Genomic DNA, 23,527 nt, shown 5'->3' on the forward strand with positions numbered 1-23,527 from the left:
ATGGTTCCGCACGCATTGAATATTTGAATGGGGTAGGGCCTTATACAAAATGGAGATCTGTTATTGGTTCACATGGACATCAATAATTTCAGTCAACCAATAGGAAACGTTATCCGGTTATCCTTCTAGTAGTTTCCGGCGTGTGACCGACCTCGCGTCCTCGAACAGAAGTAGTGAAACCGAGGAGTTTCAGCTTTCTGAGTTTTATTTTGTAAAATTGTCAGACATAACCATGGTTTTCGAGAAAAAAATGCTCACACACGGGGACCCCGACGATGAGGTACCGAAAAATATCGTATTGTGTCTTTATAGACTGGTCTGTGTGTGTGTTTGACGAAGTTACCCAAATCTGCTGCTCAGTTTAGCGGTGTAACCTGCGAGTTTACTGTCAGCTCCTTTTAAGACCCTTTAATATAATTATCGCCATTAAACGAGGCTGGCAGCTGACGGTGTTACCCTGAGAGACTGCTTATTTTAACTGTGACTGATTCAGTGCGTTTCATACGGCACAGTTTTATTAGGTGATTACAATATCTGGACATTCTTTAACGTAATTAATAAAAATGTACACAAAACTTAAAAAAAGCCCTATAAATCTGTAAGCTGTGCTGGGTTGTAACTGGATTTTAAAACATTGATATAAATGTCTCTGAATAGGAGGAAGATGCCCCTGCTGAGGAGGAGGAGGAGGAAGAAGAGGAGGAAGAGTTGGTGGTAATTGTTTATTTATTAATACTTATTATAACAACATGTATTCTGGTCACAAACAGCTTTTTATGTAGGACGAAAGGTTGAAAAAACCCTCATACCGGATGGGTTAAAGTCTGACTGATTTATCGGCGGGCCAGTATTATCAGCCGATATTACCTATGTGTCTGTGTATTGGTATCAGCATTTCTATATAACGAATTATATATTTAAAAAAGACAAACAAAAGAAACACCCTTCTTCTATGGTATAAGTGTTGATGAATATTTTGTCCGCCAGAGGGCACTCTGCAGCTTCCCTGCTTGCAAAACTTGTTTGATGCACAACAAACCCAATAACCAGCTGATCTGAACAGTGTAAATAAGTTGATTAAAGAAAACAAAATGCCAGTAATGGATATTGGAGAAATCAGTTTGTTTTCTGTGTTTGAAAGGAAAAGAAATGTATCAAAATACCAGATTTTTACATCACTAGATATAGTATAGGTCTTAAAATATTTACTGGAAGAGCTAGGAATGAGCATAGTGGTGCACAACAAGGTAAGTTTAGTGGCTTAGTGACGGATCTCAAGCTTAACATCAGAGTTTTATATTTTAGGAAATCAGCTCTCTGTGTACCTGGTAACTTACGCTGAAAACATATAACCTAGTCTGGAGGTGATCTTCAGAGTTGTGAGTTAAAATCAGTTGGAAGTATTTTCACTGACTCATGTGCGTGTATTCATTTGGTGATGAAAAACATGTATAAATGTTTTATATTTTGTTTTAATCTGCTATTAAGTCTCTTTTGTACTGCTAGTATTGCACCTACTAGAAAACAGAACGGACAGCAGAATACCTGTTCAATCATTCAAATTAATTTCACTTTGATCTGCTAAAATAATAATGCAGTTTCCACATTAGGCTGTGGGACAGTAACCTTCAATGTTTAAATGGATCCAGTTTAAAATTTCTGAGCGCAGCCATGATGTTAGAGATAAACGGCAGCACTGAGAGCACCCAAGTGTTAAAATAATTAGCTTAAAAGGTTTGTTTTATTGCTCGGTAGAGTAAATCACTTGATTAACATTTTTCTACAGAAATAATAAACAGCACTCCAAAGGGCACTCGTAGGGATCATTTTGAGTAATATGATGCTTCCACAGCATGTCTTTTGTCCTGTCTTCCTTCTCTCACCCCAACCGGTCGCAGCAGATGGCCGCCCCTCCCTGACCCTGGTTCTGCCGGAGGTTTCTTCCTGTTAAAAGGGAGTTTTTCCTTCCCACTGTTGCTAAAGTGCTTGCTCATAGGGGGTCATATGATTGTTGGGTTTTTCTCTGTATGTATTTATTGTAGGTCTACCTTACAATATGAAGCGCCTTGAAGCAACTGTTGTTGTGATTTGGCGCTATATAAATAAAATTGAATTGAATAAAATGCCCCATTTTGAGCACACAGAAAGCCTGGCTTATTAAACCTCTAACTTCATTATAAAATCACCTTCATGGTTTGAGAGTTTTTGCCATCATTTTCCTGATGATTAGCATGGCTTCCTTTCTTTTTAGGATCCTCTAGAAGCGATAAGAGCCAAGTGTGAGGAGACTGAACACTGTGTGCACTACAAGGAGCGTCTGGAGCTCTGTGAAACCCGGGTCAGTTCAAGGTCCAACACTGATGAGGAGTGTACAGAAGAACTCTTTGACTTCCTGCATGCGCGGGACCATTGTGTAAGTGTGCGCTAGACAAAGGAAAGATTATTCTCCTAGTGAAGATGCTCATTGTGCCACTTTCTGTCTCTACAGGTTGCACACAAGCTGTTCCACAATGTGAAATGACAACCCGTCCAGTAGACCCGATATAATTTCTGATAATGTAAAATAATCTACAAATGAAGCCTGTTGTTGTTCTCCTGAATTCCCTTTGACTACGTTCCTGACACCTGTTTGTATGCAGTGCATACTAATATAGCTGATAGCAGTATCGACATCAAGAGTCACTAATAACATATTGGAGCATACACTTTAAAAATTTGTGTCAAGAAGGGATTGGCTGTAATGAAAATGTGATGAGGTGGAATGTTGGAGCAAATATGCTGCTACAGTAATGGAAACCGGCTCAGGTTTGGTCATGACTTCACTCTGCTGACCAGAAAATAAAGGTTGTCTTTGGATTCCACTTAGTCTGAGCTGCTTCTTTTCAGAGCATCTGCGTTCTCGGGAGGACTCCATGACTGATGGTTTAATTAGTTTTATCCAGCCACTAACGCTAAATGGTCTCACTGATGTTTACGATGACACAAAATTGGTCTCTGGCATTTCTATTTAATGGCGCATGCACTGGAACACTTGTCCCACGTTTGCAATTTTTGAAAAGCAGTTGAGGTAAAGTTAATTAGATCAGAGCATTTTTTCTCTCCCCACAGCTTTAACACAGACACGGTTAATTCCCTTACATCATCCCAAACGGGTGGGAGAATGTTAGGAGTGGATGCTGCCACTCGGTGACTAAAGGCAGCTATAGATTTAATTTTCTCCCCGAGACCTCTAAAGCCAAGGAGCGTCATTGTTTGAGTGTTTTTCCTCCCTTAAATATTAAGGACTGATAAAAAACTTCACACAAATAATTTGGCTAAAATTTTATTTGAATACATGTAAAAAAATAATTTAAAAAAATAACCTCTGGAAAAAAAAAAAAAAAAAGTATAGTGATGAGCAGATGGTGGCAGTGTGACTCCAAGTAGAGATTGAAGTCTCAAGAAAATAAGGTTAAATGGTGAAATAGCTCAATAGCTCATGCACATAGTGCATATCATTAGAGTGGATTTAGAGCCAGCCTCACCATGCATTTTCTTTATTGTTGCTAACAAAATCATCCATGGAGGCCTGCAGAGAAAAATGAGGACAAAGAAGATCATAAGTACAGCTGGTGAATGAAGTTTTTCATCCACAGCACTCCAGTGTAGTTTGATCCATCTCACCAACTCTAGGGAAAAAGGAGCTTTCCAAAATATTACCTGAGAGATTTGGTCTCATTTTGTTCTGCTTAACATAAACTTAACATTGAACTATATAAAAATGAAAATGAGAAACTGAAAAAAAAATTAAAATGTGAGATACGAATAAACATTTTCTACAGGCTGAGGTAATATTTGCCCTCACCTGCATGAGCAACCTTTCCTTCCTCAGTTTTCTGTAGAAGAGGAGGACTTCTGGGTCTGCCCGGACCACGCGGGGGTCAAAGTCCATGACCCTTAGACCCTCGAGGCTCCGAGCCCGAGACAGGGCCACGTAAGCCTGGCCACTCTCAAACACACGAGCCAAAGATATTTCCACACAGTCCAGCGTCATTCCCTTCAAAACAAAAGCATAAAACCATAACATGATAACCATCATTGTTACATAAAAACAACATGTACTGATGGAAGTCCAGTGTTTGAAAAACCCAAAAAGCTGACTACTCGATTCTAGGATTCAACTACAAACCCCAATTAGAAAATTGTTATGTTGCTGCTTAAATTGCAAATAAAAACACAATGTACCATTTAAAGAAAACATTCGCTCATTTTGAATCTAATGGCAGCAACAGCTCTTAAAACAAAAAAGTTGGGACAGGGTGTAGCGTCCACTCTTCTTTTAGCAACAGTCCATAAACATCTAAACACTGAGAAAACCAGCTGCTGGACTTTGGAGAAAATTATTATTATTATTCTTTTAAAACCCAATAATGTTTCTGACCTGATGTTCATCCAGCTGTTTCTTTTTAATACCACTTTTCCAGCCTTTGTCGCCCCCATTTTTTGAGACATTTGCCGCCCCCATCAAATTCATCACGAGCTAATATTTTTCAGGACATGGTAAAATGTCTCAGTTTAAACATCTGATGTGTATTTTTGTTTTGTTGTGAATAAAATCATTGCATTTTTAAATTTTACAAGATCCCAGCTTTTTGTTAGCTGGAGGGAAACAAACAAAGGGTAATTGTTTAGTCTACAGTATAAGATTTGTGACAGGCCAGGAGCATCAACTTTCAGATTCACCTGACCAGCGTATACACCTCCAACCTGAAATTATAATTTATTCAGGTCACACTATGAGGACATTGGTATGGAATCTAATTTTTACATCCTTGTGCCCTGACATGTCTGCTGTAGATCACCCCTTTGCACTCATTGGTCATTACCAATTAACCCAATTATCCAGAGATGACCCTTTTACCTTTAGCTAGATTCTCAGATGGAGGTTAGGATATTGAGTGTGTTGGTGCAGCAGAGCGGAAGATTGCCAATTGTTGAGTTACAGCTTGTGGTTAGATTGGGCCTCTATAGCAATTTTCCTTCAAATTGAATTGTTGCACTTAGTTTTCCCTGCCTGTTATACGATCATTATAAGATTTAAAATGGCCAGTGGGACTTTCTATGTGATATTGTTGTTTTTGTGCTTTCTAGGTGGCATTAGAACAGTGAGGAAGGGAGAAAACAAGAGAGAGGAAGAGGACAGACCCTGGTCTGGCCAACTCTTTAACAGAGAGCCAGTCAAGTAAATTTGTGTTAAAATCTCAGAAAATGAAGAGATAATTAAAAATAAATAAATTAAAAAAAAAATCAAAAAAATCTTACATTTATAAAGATATTATTCTGGTATATTTTAAGATGTGAAAAGAAAACTAAATTAGTGGTGTGTCCAACAAGCCAAAACAACTTGTTACTTTTACAATATGTTTGCTAATGTCAGCTATAGACAATAAAAAGCCTTTGAAATCAAGCTGAACATTCAGAACATGTTAAACAGAGGAACTCTGTACTTCGCTCATAGTGACAAACAGGAATCTGCGATTAACTGATTTTTAAATTGATCACAATGTGAATTATTTTATTTTATTTTATTTTTTTAAATAAAGTCAGCAATTGTAGCGATTAGGTTATGTAGTTTTTACTGCATAGCCACCACTGTTCCATTTTTGTAACTGGTCCAAACTAATAAAGATAAAAGCAATAAATATATTGGATGGCAAATATTTCCATGTAGTGGAACATAGAGTAAATTAAATATTCATTATATTCCATATATTCCTTTTTCTAATTTTTTATCCCACATTTTTAATTTATTACACTGAACACTGACAAAGTGCAGCTTTTCAAAGTTGGTGACAGAGAGAAAAAGATGTTTAGCAGGTATAATGTTCACCATCTGCAAACCATGTGACTAGATCAAGTTTAAAACAATATTTTTATAGTTACAAAAGGAGAGAAATATGTTTCCAGTAACAAGTGCAAACATGTCCAAAGAGTTTAAGGCAACTAACAGGCTCTGCTTGTACAACATTTCAATACAATCCATTTTATAGCTGTTGCAAGGCGGTGGACCATTGAACATAATTTGGCATGCAAGACAATCCAAATATAAACATACTCAAGCTTTCTTTTTAAAAAGAAAAATACAAAAATGAGCACCATCTGCACCTCTGAAATTGCCTTCTGTCTTCCTCTCACTCTCATGTTAACCAGGAGGCAAAGTGAATAATATGATGCTGGAATTAGACCTAATCATGCCATTTTTTTGTTGTTTGTTTTGTTGCTGTGAGGCAACAGTGCACCACCGTGCTTCACAGTTTTGAACTAATTTTTCATTTTTTAATTTTAACTTTTTAAATAATCATGTAAACAGTTTATCAAAGACAAACCCACATAAAACACTGGTGTCCCATGACAACACCAAACAACGTGCTCTACAAAGAAAATATAAGGTCATCATCGGGAAGTGAGCACCGAATGTTTACTGACCTGGCTCTTGTGGATGGAGATGGCCCAGGCCAATTTGAGTGGCAGCTGCTGTCGGCTCAGGTGGATCCCACCACCGGACTTAAACACCCAGCGCTCTGGCTTCAGCACCTCTGTGACGCCGCACAGGAAACGCACACGTGGGAGTCCTGTGGAAACAAACAGCATTGGACAAGATGCCAAGGATGTAGACAAGTGTGTTTCCTAAAAAAGTCAAACTAATATGCAATCCTGTCTTGCCATTGCTTCCGTAGGATTTTTAACAAATATATTTTCACAGCTAGGTACGGACCATGTTTTCCAGACTCAAAATCAACCACGACACCTCGTGCTCCATTCACCAGACCTCGAGCAACATCCAAGTTCTTTGTTAGCATGACCTTAAAAATACAAGCAAGCAGTAAAGCAGGTGTTAAAAAGGGTTTGTGTAAAATAAAATGGTTTCTCTGGGAACACACACACACACACACGTACGTGCACACACACCTGAGCTCCCACTTTGAGTTGGATCAGCCTGCCGACAGGACTGTGAGCATCTATAGTGTTGACCAGCACTGGGTCGCTGTCTAGTGCCTCAAACAGACGCGCTGACCCTAAGGAGCAGTGAGAGATTAATTCAACTGAAAACTAGTGGTACTTCTTAAAGGAATGTGTAAACAGACAGTAAATGTGATGGGGGAAATGAAAGGGAAGACCTTAAACATACATATAAAAATCTGTTGCTACTGTCGGCCAAATACACTCCAAAGTTTCCTGAATAGTTGTGTCCATGAAAATACTGGTACACCACTACAGGAAATGACAAAATCAGCACCTTGTTGAGACTGAAAGCACCTGTTTGGGGTTCATCTTGGGTGAAACTGGGCATTTGGGGAGGCAGAAACATGTAAACACAACTTGAATGTATAGAAACAGCAGGAAAAAGAGTCAGAGTTGAGCTTTTCACAAAGTTATGGTTTTTTGTTCAGACGATCAGAAATGTCTATGCCAGTTAATGAAACAGTTTGGAAAATAAATAAATAAAACATTTCTCAAATTGCCAGGCAGGACAGACCACACTCTTGAGAGGAAATGGATTATAACAAGGTTGTCCATTTTCAATTGGATCCAAACCAAACAAAGTAACACGTGTTTCTTTTTTTTGTGGGCGGGGCAATCAGAAGAATTCAGACCTGGTAATTGCTGGAGTTTGTTCTCGTTGGTGAGATCCACATCATCTTTGTGTGTGCACAGCCTGGTCGCTAGGATACCGTCCCTTTCAATCTGATGGTTGGCACTTTTGATCAGCTTGGCTGTGACTTCCTCCGTCACCCTGAATTGTGTTAATTGACAAAAAAAAACAAACAAACAAACCACAACCTTCCTTTAAAACTTTTCCTGCCCAATCAGACCAATTCAAAAACCTTAACAGCCTCGAGGACATTTATAACATACGTACATAAGTGGAAACAACATGGTGTAATACAATTTCAGGTGAGATTGCATTAGTTGAACAAAACAAAATGTGATAATGAAACAGGGTTACCTCCCCACCCTCACTGCCTGCAGGAGGGAGATGAAGCTCTGGTCTGTTTGCCTCCGCACTTCCGTTAACTCCATATTGATCTGGATCACCTTACGCCAACTCCTGGCCTGAAGGGTCAGAAAGTGGAAAAGTTCATCTTCCCCAAAAATGCATTAATGCTCTCGAGGAAATACGCAGAACAGAATAGACGTGTTGAAAAATGCAACGACTCAGTGCAGTCTCTCAGCACCAGAAAAGTAAATGCTTAACAATGCATAGAAATCACAGCCTTAACATCTAGTTTACACAAATAAATGCATTAAATATGATATTGTCATCTTTTAAAAATTGCTCTTCTAAGTAAGCCAGTTTCTTTCCAAACTTCTTTTACTTTAAATAATAGGCCTGGAACTAAGGGCCTAATCACTCTGTAATTAAATGGATTTTCACTATTTTATTTGAAATTACAATGCAAGTTTATTTACATACAAATACTAGAATAAGCGCGTAAGGGGGTTAGACTTTTACAGCAACCTGTACTCTAAGAAAATTTAAGTTATGGCAATTTTATGATAATTTTGCAGAAAAAAACCAACAATATTTCCTTATAGTGCATCACAAATACGCTGTACTTTTCAGGACACGGGCGTAGCATGGAGTGGATCAGTCTCACCTTTTTACATCACATATGTGGACGTGCATAATGGATGTTCTATTATTGAAATGTCCTTTTATTTTAGCAAATTAAATGCAATATGGGCCATTTTCCATTAGCAACTTACAAGAAAAAAAAGTAAATACCATCAAAATTTGCAAGCGTATGTTTCCTTTCACAGTCACTGTTCAAACATAACTTTCAAATCGAGTGTACAGGAAAAGACCGTCTCTTATCCTGTAAAATACCTGGAAGTTGGGCACCATTTAAAATTACTTAAAATGAATAACAGAGTAATATGGGTTTCCTTTTCTATAAAACACCCAAAGTTATGCAACACTTCAAAAGTACTTGCACATTACGTCCAATTATTTAAGCACACTTAAATTTACTTGCATGATAATTAATAATGCTTTTTCCTGACTTGTTACCGCCGTATTCTAGTGTACCTACGTCTTTGTTTTATTTGTAGGTAAATATTTTTACATTGTCATTTAAAATTTTAAAAAGTGGGAAGTTAGACCCTTAGTTACAAGCTGTATTATAAAGCGTTACCTCAACTTCTAAGAGGCTCCACTATGATCTGACCTGAAAACAGAAGCTGGCTTTTTCTTTTCCCTTAGAAACTGGAGGCAGCTGAAGAAAGTCACCACAAACGATCAGCTGGATCCCTCCAAATGGCTCGGTAGACCTCCTCACCGACCTGCAAGATTTCAAAGAGTTTTAGCCAAGCATTTGTCTGTCAGACAAATTTGACTCTAGAATACTTCGACTCAGAGAGGAGTTTGTGGTAGAATCAGTGACACCAGAGTGTCCACGTCCTGTGGCTCCAAACCAAGCTCAAATCAGCACACCACCAGTTTTGATGTGTTTGTGCTGACATGCTGTGTTTGTGTGGTGCTGTGTGTTATGAGCAAACATCTCCACTTTAGTCTCATCTGTCCAAAGAACATTGTTTCACAAGCCTTGTGGTTTGTTTAGATAGAACTGCTTTAAATTTCTCTTTTCAGAGATTTTCTTAGTGTATTTAATTCTTGGTCCACATGTGTGCGTTGTTTTAAGGCAATTTTTACAATACTGCAGATCTAATTTAAACTGACTTGTTACTGCCATCAAAATAAAGAAGTAAAATAATATTTAACAAAATAAAAGATCTTCTTGACTTCAGCTCTAACAAAACCAAACTTTAAGCAAACACTTGCTATGGACTATGCTAGTATGTACATTTTGGAATAAATTAACATTACAAAGTCATTTTCGATCTCAGTCCAGGAGCCCATCTTTGAATCACCATCCTCACCTAGCTACTGCCTCGAGCTTGTCAAAGAACTGAGCCTCCACCATGGAAATCTCATCAATGATAAGGTGTCGACAGCTAGTCCAGTGCTGGAGCACCCCGGGCCTCTGAGCCAGCTCGATGCACTGCTCCACTGGGGCAGAGCCTGAGCCAATACCTGGAAAGAGCAACGATTCAGAGAATGGAAAGAAGATAGCCAGGAAGAACAAAAATGATTAACACCCTTGCAAATACTCAGCTCACATCCTACTGTATATTAAGATTTAATTAAAAAGGTCTGTTAAAAAGTGAAAAGATATCCGAGGAGCCCGCCTCAAAGATTTAAAGATTCATAAAGTGAAACGGGGCATCAAGCAGACATTGAAATGAGTCCAAGGATGTGGTTTTAATTAACTGAGTAAAGAAACAAAGAAGGGGCCAATTATAAGGACAGCTAAAACGATTATCCATATTTATCAGCTATATCCACTAAAACCTGTAATTTTAAGCAGTCTGTACTTATATAAAGTTTTTCTACATTTTCTATCCAATTTGAGCATTCAAAGTGTGTTCTTGCCACACGCACATTAATCTGAGTGCTTTTTTGTTTGCTTAAGGCTAAGCACTTAACCTCACACTCCAATGGAAGCAAATCAAGGTTCAGCATCTTGATGTATTCACAATTTAATACATGCAGGCTGGGGAGCCAAGGATCTTCAGACCTTCTGATTAGAAAAGGAGCTGCTCTAACAGTTGACTCCAAGAAAAGGATCAGCAGAATAATTATGTTTGTGCTTATAACCAATTTTCCCATTTCAGTTTTAGAACAAGCTTTAAAAAAATGATACCTGTAAATTGACCAATTATTTGTGTCATCTTGTTGATGCTGTGGGAAATAAATTGAGCTCCAGATAGTCACAGTGATTATATTAACACACTTCAGATAATTGACTGACCAGCAAAGTTGTGTAACGTTGTTCCTCCGATGTGACACGCAGCCACTCCCGTGCTGGCTGTGGCAAAAGTGCTCTTTGGTGGAAGAGATCCCATGATTCTCTTGAGCAAGAAGGACTTCCCTGTACCTGAAAACACAACCGAGCAATATTTACACCAAGCTGTGTTGATGAAAATGTCACAAGAGGGATTTTATAAGCAAGATGCAGCCTGTAATTTAGCAGAACAGTCAGACAAAACAAGTAGTTTCTCAGTGTCATCACTGTGAAGCTTTATCTTTGTGCACTTTTTACCTGCACTTCCGGTGAAAAAGACATTCTTGCCACTCAGCACTGCACTGAGAACAGCAGCCTGCTCTTTGTTAAGCTTGCGTGATGGTAAGGAGAGGATTGGCTTCTTACTCGGGTTGGCCTTTACCTGGAACAATGACAATATCTGCTGTCATCTTTGTTTAAGTGTAACCCACAGTGTGAACAGAGAGAATGTGTTCAGGACACCAGTGCCTCCTGTGGGAAACAGTCCTGCAGTTTGCTGTGACGCAACCTGAATGTAAATGGGAGAGAGTGCTGTGTGTACAACTCACTGGGCTGAAGTTACAGTCACTCCTGGAGCGTTTGACCTGCTGTCCTGTACCTGCAGCGGTCATCCTATTACTGCGGTCCGTCAGTCCGTTAGGAGCCACTTTGCTTCTCAGCTCCTTGACTTTCTGGATGTCTTTTTGCTGCAGGGGGCTGATGGCCTCGAAGCTGCAGGGCAGGCCGGCCTTGAGCTTCTCTCGGTTGCTCAGAGGCTTGCTGCCCTGCCAGGCCTGGTGTTTGATGCTCAGGGTTTTGAGAAAGAGGCTAAGCTGGTCAGTTGGACAGTTTGACATGAGGACCTGGATGTTTTCAGGGACCAGTTTCACGGTGCACTTCCCATCTCTGGCAAACTTGGTGAAAAGTTTGAACTCTTTCAGATGGTAGCTTTGGGGCACTTTGCCGTCGTGGACTCGCAGGATGATCTCCTGGTACTCATTCCGGCCCATAATTACTGAGGCTTTGCGGATGACCTTCCTCCGGGTGGCCTGTCCCGAGCTGTTGAGCTGCTCCACCGTCACAGTGCACTGAAGCTGTGCGCCGTCCTCTCCCGATAACATCACAGCGACTCTGAGCACAAAAACATACTTAACATGAATTAACAGTAAAACTAATAACACTGTAGCTGCCAGAGTGCATGAATCTTACAAAGAGGAAACGCTACTATGGTTTAAGAAAGTCTGAATTCAAAAGCAGCCGTGCTTGTACTACTCAACCTAAACAAACAACAAAGCTAAATATGCGATCCGGGTTTAAAATCAACCTCTTAACACTGTTTTAAAATACATTTGTGCTAACCTTTGTGTGTCAGCTGCTCCTGCACTTCTGAACGCCGATTTTCAAATTGTCGGTGCGTGAGATCAGCCAATAGCAAAGCGATGCTCCCGGCCAATCAGAGAGAGGAGATTTAACATTACAACCAATGGGAGATGACAAATGACGCCCCCTTGCTTCCTGCGACCAATCAGTGAGCCCGTTGTCGTGACGTTGACTTTTGAGTGAAATACACATGGCTATCCGGAAATTACAATGAAGGCAGACAAATCAGTCCGGTGAGATCTCAACAAAGCAGCTATTCTCACTTCAAATTTAACAGAAAACACATTTAACAGATTGTTTTTGAGTCCTTCGGAAGCATTTGTAGTCTACCTTAAGTGCGCATGCGTCAACCAGTTGTTCCTCCTTTTTTTCTTCAACTTTTTTCTTACTTATTTCTTTGTCTTTTACTTTGACAAAGTAAGTCATGGGGTGTTTGTCACATAATGCCCTTAGGAATTATTAATGTATTCTGATCAATTCTGATTGAATATTATCTTCAATGTATAAATTCGTAAATATTTTTGTGATAAGACACGCTACAGTTAGCAAGAAACCACAAAGACAAAGTACTGTGCAAAAGTCCTGAATCACACGTCGTTTCTTAATATTTTTATATTTTATATGTTACTAGGAAATGGGAACTAGGTGCAGAGATTAATGACTGAGTGAAATACACGTGGAAATACAGTATGTGGATATTGGCTGCCTTTTGTTCTGCTCTGTTAATCCTGTATTGCTTCAGTAATGTTGAGGTCTGGGGATGCCATGACTGATAGTGTCAAAGGTGTGTTTTTCTTTTCATGGATGAATCGTTGGCAGTGTGTTTAGGATCACGGTCGTGCTGAAAGATGTAACTCTTGCTAATCACACACTTTCCAGATGATATTACACAGTGGATTAAAATATGGCCATACTTTTTGCGTTTACTATTCCATTGATTTTGACAAGATCATTAACACTGCTGGCTGACATGCAGCCCCAAACGATGACAAAGCCTCCAGTGTCTTTTAAAGATGGATGTAGACACTCTCCTGACCTCCTCTGTCCATACTGACGGTGATTTGTTTCCTCAGTTCTCCTCAACACACTGCACAAGCAACAAAGTGTTTAAAGAAACAATTTAAAACTGTGTTGTTGGGTTTTTTTTTTTAACTCAGTTGTCTGTAATGTGTAGAGGCAACACTGTTTCTACAAAGCCAGTTGGTAAATCATTACATTAAATTCTTTTAATAATCAGACTTCTTTTTTTTTTGGTAAAATAATTCTAAAAAAAGGAAAATAAATGAAACAAACCAGTACTTGAATCTGGAAAAAGAAATGTCCTTCTCTTCTTTTGATTTCTTTTAGTCATTAATAGTATTTCTCTTGACATTATGACTATTGTGGAGGCAGATTTCTTTTCTCATGTATTAATCACATATTTAATCATATCACATTAGTTATAGTAATATCACTTTCTCACTTTACTATAGTAAGAGCACCAGTTTGCAGTGTGCATATTGAATAAATGTGGAGTAATGAGTCCTTGGCAGAGAATGAAGATATTCCCTTTGTGTGTTTAAATCTCAGTTTTACTCTTCAATCTTTTTGCTGCCAGTCTCGTTCTCTGTGCATCTGAGTCGCTTCCTTTGGAAACGGCCTTTTAAGAAATGTGAGTGAAAATGAAAAGTCAAAGTGGGATAGCAGGATGAAGTCCACTTGTGATTCATAAAATGACCTGTCTCCCCAGAGCCAGGACCTCAATGTTAATGAAGCAGTGTGGGATCATCTTGACGGTAAATGGAACAAAGGCAGCCAACATCCAAAGATGAGCATTGAATGTCCTTTGAGAACCCTGCAGAACTATTCCTAAAGACTACTCAGAGAAATTACAATAAAGCTGCCCAAGCAAGTTCAGGCTGTGTTGAAGAATCGTAAAACCCAATCTTTGCCGCTACTACTGTGTTTCCATGTGTGTTTGCACGTCTTTCAATAAATCACTGCACATTTTTCCCATTTTCCTTTGCTTCTGACTTTTAAAGGCTTACTTAAGTGAATAAAAAATGTCTTGCTAAACATTTCACTTACACTTAGCTGTGATCATCCACATTGATGTGATTATGGTGCAAATTTTCTTTTTCTTTTTTTTTTACATTGCTTTATGTGACATCTAACTTTCATTGTCATGTCTTCAATGTTAGTTAACATATCAAAGATTTTATGAAGTATCTCAGTGTCATATTTGCATGAATAAATGGACTCAAACTCAAAACCCTGAAGACCAATGCAAGTTTATTAAAAGAGCTCAAACACAATTAGAGAATGAAATTACAGTGCAGAGGCTGAGCATCGGGACACCAGAGAGAAAGTCTGATTGAGATTTTATTGCTCTTATTTACTCGTGCTTACCTTGTTTACTCTCAGGTGGGTGAGGCGGGGAGCAGTGACAGTGGACGGTAGACATGCAGGGAATTTCCAGGTAAGCGAGACAAACAGCAGCCATCGTAGTTTTTCAGGAAAGTCTTTACTTATTACATGAAACAGCCAAACCTTGAGAACGAGAAGGCAAAGTCAAATTATGGGAAATAGTGGAAGTTTCACCTGGCCCTTTGAATCTCAGTGTAATGAACAGATGTTAAGCAGCGGTGCTAGCTGGAGCTAGAGACAGCAGTAACCTCACATAAGTCCAGGACAAAACCAGAACCCTACCCAAACTCCACCTGAGAGCAAAGAGAGAGAGAGTGGCAAAGAAGGACGAGAAGGGCTTAGCCGAATGATGATATTCAAGACTTGATTTAAAGATGCAGTGTGTCTGCACACTCCCATAAAACTCTGATAACTCAGTTCAGACTCAATGAATTTCAAACAGAATGCCCTGATCTTTCTGTCAGGGAACACTGTGTGCTTTTAAGGCAATATCAGGGCGTCTGATCGCTTTAAGAAGTCAGACACTCAACCTTGACATGTATTTAAATATATGATTAATGTATTATTTAATTACTCGGCAGACAGGTACCATATATTCATCTTACATTGAATCCCTGTCTGTCTGGAACATCTTTAATGTTGTTTTTTAAATATATAAATACTCATTCATTTCACAAAAAAACTAATAATGCAGCCTTTTTTCTGGGGTCACTATTTGCCCTTAACATTTAATCTGTCCGTCAGTTCCATTTCACCCATTTTGTTTCAAACTTTTTGTGGCGTAATAATAAAAATCCAAATGTAATGTTGTGGAGAAAAAAAGTAAAGCTTCTGGTCCCGACCAGAACACGTTCTTTTGATTTTAGCACTGCTGGGATTATGTCCATTGAAATTGCAACTGTGCTAACCTTGCTGCAGGCAAAATGATAGTCAGCTAGAGTTTCGACCTTAAGCTGTATAACGTCAGAGGAACTTTAGATGCTCTGCAAGCAAAAGCAAACCACATTTAAAGCTCTGAACGTGTTTTACTGTAGAGCTCATTCTTTTGGGTGAGAGTGTTCCTGTTATGAAAAACAGCACGTTGTACATCAGGCTGCGCTCTCTTACAGTTCAGCTGCTTAACATTTAAAATGTAATCAGAGGTGTTGCATTCCCTTCGGACAATGGACTTCACCATCTGCACCGGTGGTACATTTATAGTAAACACTGGCTTCTGATGTTTCTGCAGATACTATGGTGACCATAACACATCACATGGCCCTGTTGAAAAAACAAGTTTTAAGACTTTGTATTCTAGACAAACAGAAAGCCGGCAGCATCAATACTGGTTTCCCAGCATTATGAGGAGATGGAAATATGCATTTCAGAAGAGGCTGTTTAAAAGCTTAAGTGCAGATGCGATCATTTAAATGCATTTTGACCCATTTTCCCTCAGCAGTTGATGCATTAGAACACATTTTCATTAAAGATGACGGTCTGGGATCGGTCTGCTTTTATATAAAGAGATGGAACCCCAGGACAGTATATGCAATTTTCATCTGACCTTTAACTTTGGCCATTAGGTGGGCAAATGGTAACTGTAGGTGGCTTACATCTCCCACAATCCCATAATTAATTTACTGGTGGCGACCTGTGGGAAATGTGTTTGTATCAGATTATAAACCAAATAAAAGTGATTGATAAGATACATGTGAGATTTTGCACTGACTTGTGGATGCCTGCATTACACTTGACATAATTTTTACATAATATTTAGGCTATTTCTTTCTAGGTTTCTTCTCTTCTTCCTTTTTGCCTTTGTGGCATTTCACCACAGTAGTAGAGAGCAGGCAGAAATAAATCTTACTTGTACGCTGTTAAAATAAAGAGCCCATCCACCCAAACATATGCCTGATGACACTTGATTGCGCCTTTTCACAATCCCACACTAATCACATATAAATAATGTGTAGTTTCTCACCATTGTTGTATGTATTTTTTATGTGGCTCTTTTGTTATGAGACAGAATATTAAAAACAACCTGTACACCAACTGTGACACACAGTGAGCGAAGCTCTCCACGTTATCCGTTTGTTTTCACTTCCACAGACAGAGAATGTCAAAAGGCTCCAGTGAGAGAAAATAACCAATTACTAAAAGCATTTAGGCAAGTTTGTTTAGTGCTTTATTAGGTACACCTTCATCATTAACACAAATATATAATCAGCCAATCACATGAAAGCAACTCATTGTATTTAGGCGTGGTCTAGATCGCCTTCTGAAGTTTACACTGAGCATCAGAATGGGGGAAGAAAGGTAACTTAGGTGACTGTGATATGGTTGTTGGTGCCAGACTGGCTGTGTCAGTCTGACATGGCGGACCGTGTGGAGAGAAGAGAGAGCAGACCCAAGTGCAGGTAGTGAGTAGCTGTGAGTGAGTTTTATTTATAGTGAAAGACAAAATGCAAACAAAAGCGGATCATGGTAGGGACTTAAACTAACAAAACAACATGAGGAATGTAGAAAACATTACCCAAAAAACCCCTGAGCAGCAGGCGTGAGGCGCTTGAGACATAAACACCAAGGAGGCAACAATGAACAGACAATCTGACGGGGGGTAAAGGAGAGCACACACTATATATACACAGAGGATAATGAGGAAACAGCCAACAGGCGGGGAACACAGCTGTAACTGACCAGACAAGACGAGACCAAAGGGAAGCAAAACTGAAAACTTTAACAAAGGACACGGAACTATCAAAGTGAAACAGGAAACACACGAACGCAGAGACAGCGAACATTACGCACAGAGACAAGAGTAACTTAACATGAAACGTGGAACACTGGAAAGGTAAGGTAACAAAACCTAAGGACTAGAACTAAGAATATAACATAAACAGAAAACAATAATGAGAATCAAAACCATGAATAACAATAATCAAGGAATATCAATTAATCCACAACCACAAAACACTGGGTCACAGATCCAGTGCTGTGACAGGCTGGTCTTTGGATTTTGGAGATTGCTCATCTGCTGGGATTTTACCGCAGATGATGGTCTGCGCTAAAATGTCAGAGTTTAAAGGAGAATGACCACCAAATAACCACTTGTTACAACTAAGTTGCGCAGACGAGCATCTCTGAATGTGCATATCAAACCTCGAAGCAGACAGGCTGCAGAGGCAGAGGACCACAATAGGTCCCACTCCTGTCAGCTGAAGAACAGGAAACTATAATTTCACACAGACTCACCAAAATAGAAGACTAGATAAATATAGTCTGGTTTGATGAGTCTCAGTTTTTTCTACAACTTTCAGGTGGTGTGGGGTCAGAATTTGGTGTAAACAACATAAAAGCATTGATCCATCCTGCCTTGTATCAGCGCTTCAGGCTGGTGGTGGTGGAGTAATGACACGGGCAATACTTTCTTGGCACACGTTGGGTCCCTTAGCACCAACTGAACATCGTTTTATTTACCACAGCCTTCCTGAGTATTGCCGCTGATCATGTCCATGCCTTTGTGACCGTGGTGTACCTGATGGCTGCTTCCAGCAGGATAACGCACCATGTCACAAAGCTCAGATCATCTCAAACTGGTTTCTTGAACATGACCATAAGTTCACTGCACTCAAATGGCCTTCACAGTCTCCTAATCTCAATCAAATTTGCTTTGTAAATATCTGAGGAATGTTTCCAGCATCTTGTTGAATTTTAAGGCAGTTCTGAAGGCAAATGAGGGTCTCACAGAAGGGATTTTAGTGGTCCCTGTCATGCTGTACCTGAGAAAGTGTCCGAGGAGAGTATACTGAAAGAAAAACAGATTATCTCTGTATCTTTTGTACACACAGTTTACTGCTTTTTGAAAGTGCATAAAGCTAATGGAGAAAATTCAGTTCAATTGAGTTGTATTTACAGTGGGGCAAAAAAGTATTTAGTCAGCCACCGATTGTGCAAGTTCCCCCACCTAAAATGATGACAGAGGTCAGTAATTTGCACCAGAGGTACACTTCAACTGTGAGAGACAGAATGTGAAAAAAAAATCCATGAATCCACATGGTAGGATTTGTAAAGAATTTATTGGTAAGCCAGGGTGGAAAATAAGTATTTGGTCACCTCAAACAAGGAAAATCTCTGGCTCTCACAGACCTGTAACGTCTTCTGTAAGAAGCTTTTCTGTCCCCCACTCGTTACCTGTATGAATGGCACCTGTTTGAACTCATCATCTGTATAAAAGACACCTGTCCACAGCCACAGTCCACAATCATCAGAAAATGGAAGACATACAAGACCACTGATAATCTCCCTCGATCTGGGGCTCCACGCAAGATCTCATCCCGTGGGGTCAAAATGATCATGAGAACGGTGAGCAAAGATCCCAGAACCACACGGGGGGACCTGGTGAATGACCTGCAGAGAGCTGGGACCAAAGTAACAAAGGTCACCATCAGTAACACACTACAACGGCAGGGAATCAAATCCCGCAGTGCCAGACGTGTTCCGCTGCTGAAGCCAGTGCATGTCCAGGCCCGTCTGAAGTTTGCCAGAGAGCACATGGATGATACAGCAGAGGATTGGGAGAATGTCATGTGGTCAGATGAAACCAAAGTAGAACTTTTTGGTATAAACTCAACTCGTCGTGTTTGGAGGAAGAAGAATACTGAGTTGCATCCCAAGAACACCATACCTACTGTGAAGCATGGGGGTGGAAACATCATGCTATGGGGCTGTTTTTCTGCCAAGGGGACAGGACGACTGATCCGTGTTAAGGACAGAATGAATGGGGCCATGTATCGTGAGATTTTGAGCCAAAACCTCCTTCCATCAGTGAGAACTTTGAAGATGAAACGAGGCTGGGTCTTCCAACATGACAATGATCCAAAACACACCGCCCGGGCAACAAAGGAGTGGCTCCGTAAGAAGCATTTGAAAGTCCTGGAGTGGCCTAGCCAGTCTCCAGACCTCAACCCCATAGAAAATCTGTGGCGGGAGTTGAAAGTCCGTGTTGCTCGGCGACAGCCCCAAAACATCACTGCTCTCGAGAAGATCTGCATGGAGGAATGGGCCAAAATACCAGCTACTGTGTGTGCAAACCTGGTAAAGACCTATAGTAAACGTTTGACCTCTGTTATTGCCAACAAAGGTTATGTTACAAAGTATTGAGTTGTATTTTTGTTATTGACCAAATACTTATTTTCCACCCTGATTTACGAATAAATTCTTTACAAATCCTACCATGTGGATTCATGGATTTTTTTTTTTTCACATTCTGTCTCTCACAGTTGAAGTGTACCTCTGGTGCAAATTACTGACCTCTGTCATCATTTTAGGTGGGGGAACTTGCACAATCGGTGGCTGACTAAATACTTTTTTACCTCACTGTATGTAGCGCTGTTTTATTTAACAATGGAGGTTCCTTGACGTGCTTTATATTGTACAATAATACAAAGGAATGAACGTTTGGTGTGTAGCCTGCTTGGTGTTTAAATGGTGCAGATATTTCCTTAAAGATGAATCCAAACCCCACAGTTGGTTATGGTATTTAATGTCGCTGCATACACTGTAAAAAGAATAACCCTATTCAAATAAAAAAAAAATGATGTCCAGTTGTCACATCCAAAATATTTGGCTTTATAGAATCCAAATTGAGTCACTTGATATGACCTGATACTTTTATGTTGATATAAACAATATTACTAGACTTGACTGAAACTTTAAATTTTGCATTGATCCAAATTGATTTTTTTTACATAGAACCATATTTTAATTATTGAACCAAGCTAATATATTGAAATTTAACCAACCTAATGTATTCACATCGAACCAAATTAACATGAACTAATATGTTTGTGTTGAAGCCAGGTAATTGATTTACATATATTCAAACTATATTTTTTACATTTCATTTTATTTCAGTTCAAACATGCTCTGCATTTCCTATAAAAAACAAGACAGTTGGCCAACCAATTATTTCAAAATTATTTATTGTTCCAAACCATTTGAACTATAATCACAGAATATGATGAGCGTATGTTGAGGCGTATATTACTAATATTATTATATTAGTAATATACAGATTTAGTGCTACAGCAGAAATGATTAGAGAAATGTTTGTTTTATAAAACCTGCAATCTTTTGAAAACCAGTATAAAACCTGCAATCTTTTGAAAACCAGTATAAAATCTGCAACCTGTCTAAAACTGGCATAAAACCATTATAAAAACTCTTTTTAAACCAATTTGCAAGTACTCAAAAATGTTTATATGTGCACTGAGCGTGTACAATGTAAAAAAAAAAAAAAAATCTACACATGTATCAATGAAATCAACTTAAATCTCCCTTTCAAATGGGTGTTCTTATAAATTTTGAATGTAGAATACCACTGCAGGCCAACCAAGCACACATGCACATGCATGTGCACATACACATGCACACATGCATGCAAACACACTACTGTGCAGTGTTAAGTTCACAATTAAGTTTGCGAATCTTAGAGGTCATCTTGTTAAAGTCAAGCTCCATCATAATCTTTTGAAGAGCCTCAAAGGTGAACCTGAATCCTCGTGGATATTCCATATTAAGAGCATAACAGAGTCCAAAGACCATTGCCACTCCAGCTGCCACAGAAGGCAACTCATTCAGGACTTCCACACCATCAATGATTATCCCGATGTCTCGAGGCTGATGTAGGAGGCTTGAGTTGTCCCTGAAGACGAAGAGTAGCATGGTGGTACTCTGCAGCTCTTCCTCAGCTTCATCTTTCTGGGATATCTTGAGGTAAAATATGGAACAAAATGTACAAGTGAAGAACTGAAGTCTGGCACACCTGATAAATCTTTGACCATAATAAACTACTATTTTGATAGTTGTTTGGTCACAGACTATTAGAACAATTATTTGACTAATCAGATTTGTGAATTGCATAATCATTAAATTAAATCAATGGTGGAACATTTTCATAAATGTTCCACAAAGCCCAAGAAAAAAAAAAGAAAACAATACAGAACCCTAAGATATTAACTTGATGAGTTGATTAATCGTTGCTGTCCTACATTAATCACTGCATTTAATAGCAGAGTTGTCAAATTTACATCAAGAGACTGCATCTCATGTAGAGACAGAACAGATATGGACATACCATGTATTCTTTTATCAAGTCCTCAACACATCAGCAAGGTGAATGAGAGGATAATGAGGGAGAGTCTAGATTATTATGAAATGTTTAAAAAGGATGTGCAGTGTAAATGCAAAATGATACCTGTTCAGATTAAATGAAAATGTATGCTTCAGCCATGGAATGGATGGAGCGATCTGTGGTTCTGAAAGCATACAGAAAAAAAAGAATAATGTTACTTCTCTATAAAACACATTACATAGAAAAACCAAGAAATACGTAACATGACATACCAAACAGTCTACAGACCAGCCATTAGCGACTAAGTTTGGCATAGGGTCAATTTTTTGCTGTTAAAATTACAATTTCTTCAGAAAATGCACATTTTTCCGAGCCGCGCCTGAAAGTCAATTGAAGGAATTAGTCTTATGTCATTGATCTTATATGCTGGCGTGTTATTTCTGTCTCTAAATCATGCACATTAATAATTATCTTTTGCGCTCGGTGTACACACACATAACACACAGATATTTATATGAAGAGAGACAAACGTGCGCGCACAAACACAAGCTTGTGTCTAGAAACCGCGAGCTCACCAGAAAAATTCAAACGAAGCGGAGCACGGAGTTATACTATGAATGTTATGAACTATGAACTTATGCTAGCTAGCTGTATCCACCACCGATGCATCGTGGTAACGCTAGCTAGTTAGTATACTGGTAAAAAACGGCTTTTTGCCTAACTTGCATTCCCGACTGTGATGGTCGGTTTCTGGTAACCAGTTCTAACGTTGCGCAGGATAGCTAGCTAGCTTATAGCTAGCAGCTACAATCATGCAAAAATTAGGGGTGGCTGTCGACCCAGCTTAAATGGGGTTATTTTCTGCAATTTTGGCAATACAAATTATAAAAGCTTTTGTAACACACTTGGCTTTACTTACGTTTATTTTCAGATGAAATTAATCAAAGATGTGACACGATGTTTCCAGCAGCCATGCAGAATAAAAATGGGTCCCGGTCTATTTCTGGTGGGCGTGTTCAAGTGCAAATCACTTTGACTCAAATTAAAGATATTATCTGTTCAACATGAAAAGAAATATATGTTTTGAGAGAAATCAAAAACTTTGCGTTGTGTCCTTTGTACAGATATTTAGTTTCATCCAAATCAAAAGTGGTATTTTAAAATGCAAAAAGAAAGGGTTTCACAATCAAATCAATGGTTTTATTCTGTTTTGAATGGCACTTATTAGATTGAATGAATGACTGCATGTTAGACTTTTTTCAGTGTACATCTCTCCTATTAGCTTTTATTAGGCTTGCACTCATGCCTTTGCCTTTCACCACTTCAAAAGTGCGCCTACTTGAATATTACCTTGATAGGCTCTCTTTGTTTTTGGCCTTCCTCACTACACCGTGAAGAGATGTTGAATAAAAAAAAGCAAAGAAAAGATGGTTTTGTTTTGTGTTTTATTGAAAGCACTTTCCAGAAAGTGTAATTGTTTAGAATGAAGACAGAAGTAGGTAGGTAGGTTTCCATGTGTAATTGATGTGTAAGAATATTGCAGAATCTGCTGTGCTGTGTACTTTGTAAAAACCATGAGGACTGGCTGGCTGGCTGGCTGGAGAAGAAATGATAAATGTCCTTTTTTTTAATCATTCTCTCGGCCGGCCGTTTGGCGTATGATGTGTGGCAGAGCACTCTGGTACAGAGCGCCGCCAGTTCGAACCCCCACGATCTCGCTGCCACGGCCCTAGCTTGGGGGGCGGGGATGCGCATTCGCGTTTCC

General features: G+C 39.2%; 2 protein-coding genes and 1 long non-coding RNA gene across 4 annotated transcripts; 1 reads left to right on the forward strand and 2 right to left on the reverse strand.

Annotated features, from left to right (window-relative positions):
* The first annotated feature begins 133 nt into the window (after positions 1 to 133).
* On the forward strand, positions 134 to 2,861 carry LOC308383357 (cytochrome b-c1 complex subunit 6, mitochondrial-like). Its single transcript, XM_080861275.1, has 4 exons — positions 134 to 280; positions 658 to 714; positions 2,252 to 2,413; positions 2,489 to 2,861. The coding sequence occupies exons 1-4, from the start codon at positions 233 to 235 to the stop codon at positions 2,519 to 2,521; spliced, it is 300 nt and encodes a 99-aa protein (XP_080717401.1). The 5' UTR covers positions 134 to 232; the 3' UTR covers positions 2,522 to 2,861.
* Positions 2,862 to 3,358: 497 nt separating this feature from the next.
* Positions 3,359 to 12,314, reverse strand: pif1 (PIF1 5'-to-3' DNA helicase homolog). Its single transcript, XM_080907378.1, has 13 exons — positions 12,225 to 12,314; positions 11,435 to 11,996; positions 11,145 to 11,268; positions 10,854 to 10,979; positions 9,922 to 10,075; positions 9,210 to 9,324; positions 7,988 to 8,094; positions 7,635 to 7,774; positions 6,949 to 7,055; positions 6,755 to 6,842; positions 6,466 to 6,611; positions 3,845 to 4,036; positions 3,359 to 3,568 (listed from the first exon to the last, which is right to left on the reverse strand). Exons 2-13 carry the CDS (start codon positions 11,984 to 11,986, stop codon positions 3,521 to 3,523), a joined length of 1,899 nt encoding a protein of 632 aa, XP_080763504.1. The 5' UTR covers positions 11,987 to 11,996; positions 12,225 to 12,314; the 3' UTR covers positions 3,359 to 3,520.
* An 8,345-nt stretch (positions 12,315 to 20,659) lies between these two features.
* On the reverse strand, positions 20,660 to 22,947 carry LOC308413094. 2 transcript variants are annotated; one of them, XR_013974661.1, is made up of 3 exons: positions 22,682 to 22,947; positions 21,886 to 21,946; positions 20,660 to 21,398 (listed from the first exon to the last, which is right to left on the reverse strand). It is a non-coding gene; the product is annotated as an uncharacterized lncRNA (long non-coding RNA). The 2 variants fall into 2 exon arrangements; XR_013974662.1 differs by having other exon boundaries at positions 22,338 to 22,947.
* Between the last annotated feature and the right edge of the window lie 580 nt (positions 22,948 to 23,527).

Source organism: Rhamphochromis sp. 'chilingali' (genome assembly GCF_963969265.1).
Source record: "Rhamphochromis sp. 'chilingali' genome assembly, chromosome: 16".
Lineage (NCBI taxonomy): Eukaryota > Metazoa > Chordata > Actinopteri > Cichliformes > Cichlidae > Rhamphochromis > Rhamphochromis sp. 'chilingali'.